Raw genomic sequence first — 9,453 nt, forward strand, 5'->3', positions numbered from 1 at the left:
GCAGGAAGATACGTCAGAGAAAACTGTAAACCTTTACGGGTAAGTAACAAACTGTTTTGGGCCTTCATATTTAAGTTTTCTGACTTGTCTTTTGATTTTTACCTTTTTTTTTTTTCTTACACTTTTTCATTTTTTAAATATAAAACTACAGTTTATTATTATTATTATTTATTTATTTACTTTATTTTTTTAAACAAATATATATATATATAAAATAAATATATATAAATTAGTTTTTTTATGTGTATATAAATCTGGGTGGTCACATGACATGTTCTGATACAATATTCTTTATCGTCCTTCTCTCTCTCTCAGAGATATCTTCTGTCTGAAGCTGAAGAGCATCACCAGCTGTTCGATCTGATCGAGGCCATGCTGGAGTACGAGCCAACGAAGCGTCTCACTCTAGCTGCAGCCCTGAGACATCCTTTCTTTCAGAGCACCATCAGCAGCGCTGACCAGAGCTCCGGCAAGAGCTGGGAGGGCAACCGCGACATCAGTCGGTGACAATGACATTCGTCTTCAACCAACGTCTCTGTCTTACGCCAAAAAACCCTGAGGACTCGCATGCCAAGAGAGATACCATGGAGCTGAACTGACTTTGCATAAAGTTTTCTAGTGAAGATAAGTTAAATAAAGCAGAAATATATGATTTCTTAATCATCTTCCCATAATGTGAGAACAGCTCCGTGTGCAGCGGGAGAATGTGAGGAACTTGGGACATCTAGAAGATCCCAGTAAACTGTCATGCTTGTGTGAATGTCATTTGAAGGGTTTTTGAATAAATACTCCCTTCAGGTTCAGTTCTTCCAGCCAATTGTGGCTAATGATATTTTTGGACAGCCATAAGAAGAGGAAAATGTATTTGATGGCGAAAAAGCATTAACGTAACACTCCATTTGAGAAAGTAACTGACAAAACAGCATCACTGTTACAATATAGTTATTTATCGGGCAAATCGGTTTTGTGCATTTTAGCCCTTCGCTGGTAAGTGCAGATGCATCTCAACACACTGTTTGTATTCAGTTCAATTCAAACCAAGTAACAGAGCAGCAGTGTTCTGGTGATTGTGTCCCTCAGCACACGTTTACAGTATTTATTTAGTGAACCGGACGTCTCATTTTGTGTCTTTGTATGGATTTGACTGTATAAATTTGTAAATATGAATAAATATATGTTGTGACTATAGAATAAAGGGCCTGTGTTTGCTTGCTGTGAATGTGTTTTCACAGCGGCTCTCCAGGCAAAATGTTTTTACAATCACATCGTTCTTGTAATGTTGTTTCTATATTGACTGTGTGCAGATGATATACTTTGCTGAAATGAAATCAAAATTTTGGCACTTAATTGGGTGTTAGTGCAGTGCTTTAGCTAGAGTTGAATACTATGAAACTCTTCTGCACTTAATCATCCTTTGGCATTACAACTCAATGATAGGAATCCCTCAGGAATCGTTTGAAGCTCCCGAGTATTAAATCTTAAAATGTTTTTCCATGCAGTCTTAATATTTTATCTCCAATGGATATGAGGCATGCATTTAAAGGAATTGTTTATCCAAAAATGAAATTGCATTCATCCTCAGGCCATCCACCATATAGATTTTATTTTTTTTCATGGAAACAGATTTAGGGAAATTTAGCATTACATCACTTGCTCACCAATGGATCCTCTGCAGTGAATGGGTGCCGTCAGAATGTTTCCAAACAGCTGATAAAAACATCACAATATTCCACATGACTCCAGTCCATCAGTTAATGTCTTCTGAAATGAAAAGATCTGTGTTTGAAACAGCCATCTTGTCTGAATTAGAAGATAACTATGAACAGATCAAGAACTGTTTACAAAAAAAAAAATAAAAAAGAGCCTAAAACAGTTCTGTACAAATATGTTGGTGGACTTTGATGTGAGAGGACAACAGGGAATTCATTTTTTCTCTTTGTTTTGGATTAAGGGTTTGTATTTTGTCCAGAAAGTTAAAACACCTTAATGATGGATTTCCCTTCACACGATGGACTGAGTCGCGTGGATTATCGTGATGTTTTTATCAGCAGTTTTTTCAACTCATTCTGATGGCACACATTCACTGTAGAGGATCCATTGGTGAGCAAGTGTTGTAATGCTAAAATTCTCCAAATCTGTTCCTGTGAAAAAATTACTGTAACTCGTCTACGTCTCGGATGGCCTGAGGGTGAGTAAATCTTCAGCAAACGTTCATCATTCCTTAAAAATAATTGTAAAGATGTTGCAGTAATGCAAAAATGGTAGGGATTCTAAAAATATGTAAATGTATAAAACAAAAACATGTCAAGTCTAAGATATGATGAACGATGAAAGAATCCAGAGACGTATTAAGAGAATTGTTATTGGCCTTCTTTCATGGCCAAACGATTTAAAGAGCACAGCTTAGTGTGTAGACAACCACAGAAAAGCTTAACTTTTCTCTCTAACCATCCACCCAGCTTTATTTAGAAAGCATCACTCTAGCAGACGTAATCTACTACAGTCATTTAGTCATTCCAGACCTACTGTCAAGTGAGAAACAGAGACTTAAACAACATACCCAACATACAAGCTAAATACAGTATTTGCTAAAGAGTGCAATAAAAAACCACAATACCACAATTCCACCTAATGAACAGCAACAATAATGTTCACATATAATTTTTAATGGATAATATTTGCGAGGCAATGGACAAAGTGTTCATACTAGAGTCTCTATTGCCCAATAAAATGTATTAGTAGAAAATAATATAATATAATATGAATAATTTTGTATTGTCAAATTGTGAACTAGAAACAGGTTGTCTGAGGCTGAATAGTGTAACAGCTGTTTATGTTAAAGGTGACATATTATGCCCCTTTTTACAATATGTAATATAAGTCTCTGGTGTCCCCAGAATGTGTCTGTGAAGTTTCAGCTCAAAATACTCCACAGATCATTTATTATATCATTTTGAAAATGCCTATTTTGAGTGGAAGCAGAAACGCGCTGTTTTTCGGGCCTGTCTCTTTAAATGTAAATGAGCTGCTGCTCCCAGTCCCCGCCCCCTTTTCAGAATAGAGCTGCGCCTTTACAGCTCGTATCTGCTAAAAACATCTGTTTTGGTTCTGATTATCATGTTTATCGCGCTGAAATCATGCGTTTTAAACCATATGAGTTTAAACTTCTGATATACGGTTTTCTGAGCGCACACATCCAGCAGTTGCTAAGTTTAAGTTAAACACACATGAGTTACAAAAACAGTCGGTTATGTCTGTGAAGGTAAACAGCTGGGAAATAAATCGCTTGTTTATTTTAGATCTGTGTGGCAGCAATATACAGTAGCCTAAATAAATCAATAAATCCACTTCTCTCTTGTCTCCTCTGAGGCTGGGACTCTAAATATTGTTCTGTGCTCGTCTGTGCAGCCAAAGACAGAACAGTTAGCATGTTTTGCTCAAACTTTCGCCATGGCATTAGAGCTGGTACACCGCTGTCGCTTGTGAAATCAAAATGATGGTGCCATGGGTGGAAACATGCAGATTAAGGGGCGGTAATATTATAATGAGATCCCTTTGCCACGTCACCAAGGGAGCTCTTGTTGACACTTGCTGGAAAAGTCAGATTTTCATGATATGTCACCTTTAAAAATGACTTTTCGTCACATCATTCTTTCAACGCTGACTTCATTCACATGTTCATCTCATGTTGTCTGTAAAGCTCCTCAATCTGTTTTCCCTCCTACATTCCCATCTGTTGGGAGGAAAGATCTTACCCTTAATCTGTTAAGATCAATAATCATACAGCAGGTATTTCTCTTCAACTGTTTAAGTTGCTGTAAGTTTAAAGAAAATAGTTGGTCAGCTTCACCTTACTAAAATATTGATTTTTGCACATAGTTGTGATCAAACTGATATTAGCAGCAACATCATGACTGTGAAACTCCTGCCATCACTAATGTGATTATAAACAATTGTCATTTGGGAATTAGCTGGGACAGATGCAGGGAGGGAGCTGGCTTTAAAAACATGGAGCTCAACAAGACTGCTGCTGGAAAGCTAGCAGATAGTGCCTGAGTTTGGGCGTCAGGTTCCTTGGATCAAATTATATGCATTTGAAGAGTTTCAACAAATATCAGGTATGTCGGACCTTTATCTTAATTTTTTTTTTCTGTATGATCTACATGAAGAACTTAAGATTGTATGTTATTTTATTATATCTACTATACTTACAATACACAACGAAATAAGTGCATTTTATGAGCGATTATCAAATGTAGTAATGTTATATGATTTTAGTTTAATTATCTATGTTACTTAATACTATTACTATTAATTGATTAACTGAATTAATTCATATAATAAAAAATAGCCTATTAGGCAAGGCAAGTTTATTTATATAGCACATTTCATACACAATGGTAATTCAAAGTGCTTTACATAAAAGAAAAGAAAATAATAATAACAATAAAACAAGGAATTTAAAAACTTTGAAAATGATTTAAAAATTGATTTAAGATTAAAATGAATTTAAAACAGTTAAGAATAGAAAATGATTATACATAAAATATAGTGCAATCAGTTGGGACGTTGCACAGTGCTCATTCAATAAATGCACAGCTAAAAAGATGAGTTTTGAGTCTGCATTTAAATGTGACTAATGTTTTAGCACATCTGATCTCTTCTGGAAGCTGATTCCAACTGCGGGCGGCATAATAACTAAAAGCGGACTCCCCTTGTTTTGTGTACTTTTCCACGACATTCTAATTTATTGAGATGCACCTGTACTGTATTCATAAATACTGTATTTAAATATATTGTAAATGTAAAATTCTAAAATTCTAGTTCTAAAATGTAATCTTCATACATAGAAGATATAAAGATACATACGTAAAGATACTTAAAACATAAAAATGTCTTTTTTTTTATTTTGCATTGTTGTTTACTATAAATTGATTTGTCTATCTGATTTTTTTTCTAGGTTTTAACGCAGCCTGTGCTTACATTTATTTATTAGACTGGGTCGTATGAAACTGGAGTAGCTGAAATACACTTCTTTACTGAAATATCTTCAATCTTGAACTTCAGTATCACTTTGTTTGAGAAAGACTCAAGTTCATTAAGACATGCTAAATGAGAGATGGATGCCGTGGTGAAGAAATCCCTGGGTGCCCCCTTCCGACAGGTGACCAGCTGCATTAGCCGGAAAGGCAAAACCGTCCGCAGGAAGAGCGCCCCCTGCTGCTACGGTCAGACAGCACACGACTCATCCTGGTTGAGGACTTACCAAACGGAGTTGCACAGGGAAAGGTACAAAAACACGCTTATAAAATTATTGGACACTTATTAGCTGATCTCTATGGCTTAAATTATAATGTAATTGTTTGTATTTTGTCTGAGCAGGAAACTGAGGCAAGTCAAATTTGCGCAAAAGAACGCAGAAAGATTACAGAAGCCCACAACGCTTCACGAAGGTACGTTTGTGCTCACTTAAAAATTATATTTGCTGAAACAAAAGAATGCAGTGGCTAACTTATAGTAGGCTATATGTACATTTTTCAGACACCTGTACAGAGGGCAAACATAAAAAGCAAGACCCCCACCAAAAGTGACAACTCTCTTTTTGGCGCCTTCCAAGGACTCAGTCTCAATATGAATGGAGCACAAACCTCCATAACAACGCCACCAAATGCAGATCCGTGTAAAGTCACGTGACCAAGAAAACCGTTTCAGATGACTCTAATGATGGGACTGTTATCCAGTATAATTCCTGTTTACCAAGAGGAAGTTCCTCAAGAGCGCTGCTGATTAATAGGCCTATCAATTCAATATCTGAGGCGAATTATGAACTACAGATGCTGCGTTCCAGGAATATAATCTGATTATGGTGTATCATGATAAAATATCATGATTATGGTAAGTCATGAGACCTCAGTGAAAATCAGTGTTTAAAATATAATTAAAAAAATAATAATATAATTAAAAAGTCTTTAGTAGCGATTTAAAAATATGTACAAAACAAAGAAATAAATAGATAATTCATAAATATTTAATATTTTTCACTTTAAGCCCCTAACTAAAATCTGAAAATAAATTTGAATGGTAAATTCGAAGAGTTTTCACTGGTGGTCTCAGGCTCATTGTACAGTATGTGTGGTTTATATTTATTGTCTCCATGTTTTTGTACCTCTTTTGTATTTTCCTTTTGAACACTCAAGTTCACTGAGGATTTACAGTAGCAACTGAACTCAAATTTGTTTCTCAGATGGCTCAAATTACACCGTAAACAACTAAACCACTTATGATTCTGGCTTTCTTTTGCGTTAAAATTTTCCAATAAAGATGATCTACATTTGATAATTTTGCAGATAATTTTACCTGAATGTTGCAACATTTTTCCAGTTACCTACTGTATATGAACACAGTGAACAAAATTGTGTTTGTCAAAACAGGCCCTGGAGCTGTATTTACGTAAAACAATTAAATTATTGGATACACAGTACAACATTGCAGAACATGAGCCAGCACATTTGGCAGTGTTCCCCACCTCTTTGTAGAAAGCCTGTGTATAGCAAAGGCCGTGTCTTTAATTATTTCCTCTTGCTTGCCAAAGGTAAAGCATCTCACTTATACTCAGACTCAGAAACACGATACTCAGCACTTTGCAGGATTGACAGTCGTCGAAACAAGATACTATACATTGGACTCACTGAATTTACTGATGCCCTGATGTGAGCAACGACAGGCCTGCACTACACTGTGCAAGAATAAACAATGCTGCTAGTTGTCACACTTTTTATGTTATATTTTTGTATAGCCTGATACCTTAAAGTCTTGGCTACAAAAAAATGTTCCACCATTTTTGCCCAATAAGTAAGGTACAGCTAATTTACCACAACTTTTCCTTTTATGAACCCATATCATTACACAGACTGTATGGGGTAAGTTGTCACAATTGGAACCTGCAGTTTGACACTGATTTGAGAAACCTATTTGAAATATGAAATCTTATATTTAAATAGGCGGGCTATAGCTTTCAGCAAATTTTAAACAGTAAAACAATTAATGAAACTTCAAGAATGGAAAAGGTAACATCCAAAAAATATACAGTATACAGTATACAGTTCAAATTAAAGTTAATTAATTTAGAAAGTTACAACAACACACGTGACAACTTACCCCAATAAAAATGTGCTCTGACCTGACATTCATGGAAAAACAGTCTCGTCTGAATAAATTAGTAATTTCCTTTTAATGTCCCAACAACTAGCAAAAGTATATTCAAATTTAATTTGGAGGACAGAATTCACAAAATAATTTTTTAGGAGGGTTTTGAATTACATTTTGGAAACCAGCAAACAAAACCACTAATGAAAATGCAAAACCTTTAAAAAAAAAGAATTCACAAAAAGTACAATATATTTTAAATAAATACATAAATCAATAAAATGTTAATAAAATAAAACGTGTATTATAAATACATTCATACATACATTTTTAAATTTTAATACAAAATCGTATTTTTTTAAAACATTGTTTAAATTATATTTTATAGGTATTTTAAATAAATATATTTATACATACATAAATACATACTACATTATTAAATTAATTTACTGCTAGAAAACAAACAATTTTTTTAAATAGCATTTTTTTTAAACAAACAGACAAATACTACATTTTAAAAAGAATTCGTTCCTTAAATATGCATACAGTGTATTTCTGCACACAGGCAGAATGTATTTCTAAAGCTCACAGCAGCCTCAGGTAAATACACAGTGAGCCTCCAGCGTATTCCGTGTCCTCTAGCACAGGTTGGCCCCGCCCATTTCCTCCCCAGCCGGGCCGCTGAGGTGTGACGCTCTCTCCCTTACCTGTTCATCCCGACAGCTTGTTGAACAGATAACACGCAGGTGTCAGCAGAGAGGGAGATAAAGACAGCGCCTGCCATCAAGAAGCCGATTATACTCAAACCTCTGTGGGTTTCATCCCGTTCTTTATGTAATAATTGAGGACTAAAGTGATTTGAGGACAAGTAAACCCGCGCTAATTCTGAGGAGAATTTGCCCGCGCGCGAGATGGTAAATGTGTGGAAAGTGGATACCGGAGAATAATATTGACAATAAATGCACTTAGGCTATTCCCAGAGGAGCTTTCCAAGGGCGGATGAATTACGCAGAGAGGGACGTCTGGATTCTCCTTGGAAGTTTTGGGAGTCCATTTATACTGGTAAACTTACAGTAGGCTAAATAAATGGACATGTTTGGGCATTTTGAAAATGCTAGTTGAGACCTAATGCTTTGTGTTCATACTCAAGAAAGAGTTTTAAAGGAAGGTTAAGTTTGCATTATGAGTATTTAAAGACAAGTTAACAAATACATTCATCTTAAAGAGGTGTTCAAGTCATATTTAGACCAATTCGTATTGAAAACCTGAGGTTTTGTATACAAACCTTGGTTTCCAAATACAAAAGGATTCTGGATTTGGAAAGCATCATGTCCTCACTCTCTTCTTGAGACTCCAGCTGCCAAACTAGTCATCAACCTGAACCTGCATTAACATCAGATCTGAATTATGGATGGTGATGGACAGCCTCTGGCTTCAAATGGTGACTCGAAGCTCGGCTCCAGAGGAGGCTTCTCCTTAACCAACTGGCGTTCCTCTTCAAAGACTTTACTGCGAGGAGAGCAAGCAGGAGAGGACGTGAGCCGAAGGCTGCTGTCCGTTGTGAACCACCAGGAACGAACAGACTCAGGGGCCAGTCCCACCTCAAAATCCCTTGAGGTGACCGCAAGGTTAGATGGCACAACAGCAACCACCACTGTGACCACATCCACTCCACCTTGCCTCGACAAAGCCATGGCAGAGTCAACAGGGCCAGCAGGAGCCCCTCAGCCATCCGAATCAGAGGAAAGGGTCTTCGCTGACCAGTCCACATTTCTCCAGAGACAGTTCAGCTCCATGCTGCAGCCAGGGGTCAACAAGTTCTCTCTGCGAATGTTTGGGAGTGCGAAGGGGGTTGCAGCCGAGCAGGAACGGGTCAAGTCATTTGGGGTTTGGATTATACATCCATATAGTGACTTCAGGTGAGTGACGTAGGGGAAAGGGAAAATATGACTTGGCAGAACGTCAAACAAGGGTAGTGTTGATGTGAATGCCACAGTAGACTAAAAATTAGTCTTACCAAGTAAATAACAAAATGTACTTGATTACAGTAGTATGGTAACAAAATTGATGCTGTTTTTAATACGCTGAATTTTGAAGTCAAACCAACAATAAAAGCAAAAGAGTCATTTTTGAATTTGTTCAGGTCAAGAAGGCTACTGAAAAAATGGGTTTGCGGTTCTGACCCGTTTGCCCAATTTATTATTATTTAATTTCATGCTTTGTTTTGTTTTTTGCCTTATGAGTTTCCATGTTACACTTTGTTCTTCCACTATTATTTTAGTACAATTAATATACTATTTTAGAATT

General features: G+C 36.3%; 2 protein-coding genes across 2 annotated transcripts in view; both read left to right on the forward strand.

Moving 5' to 3' along the window:
- LOC107693351 (dual specificity protein kinase CLK2-like) overlaps window positions 1-1,263 on the forward strand; it is an 11,285-nt gene extending 10,022 nt beyond the window's left edge. The window contains exons 13-14 of the mRNA XM_016492697.1: window positions 1-39; window positions 316-1,263. The exon at window positions 1-39 is cut by the window's left edge and continues 9 nt beyond it. Coding sequence (XP_016348183.1) covers window positions 1-39; window positions 316-507 — 231 coding nt within the window. The 3' untranslated portion in view covers window positions 508-1,263. The remainder of the gene's footprint in view (window positions 40-315) is intronic.
- A 6,551-nt stretch (window positions 1,264-7,814) lies between these two features.
- The window catches only part of LOC107693352 (potassium/sodium hyperpolarization-activated cyclic nucleotide-gated channel 2-like), a 12,350-nt gene continuing 10,711 nt past the window's right edge, over window positions 7,815-9,453 (forward strand). The window contains exon 1 of the mRNA XM_016492698.1: window positions 7,815-9,065. Within this exon, the coding sequence (XP_016348184.1) occupies window positions 8,554-9,065 (512 nt within the window). The 5' untranslated portion in view covers window positions 7,815-8,553. The remainder of the gene's footprint in view (window positions 9,066-9,453) is intronic.

This window comes from Sinocyclocheilus anshuiensis, unplaced genomic scaffold (genome assembly GCF_001515605.1).
Source record: "Sinocyclocheilus anshuiensis isolate Anshui unplaced genomic scaffold, SAMN03320099.WGS_v1.1 scaffold566, whole genome shotgun sequence".
Taxonomy (NCBI): Eukaryota; Metazoa; Chordata; class Actinopteri; order Cypriniformes; family Cyprinidae; genus Sinocyclocheilus; species Sinocyclocheilus anshuiensis.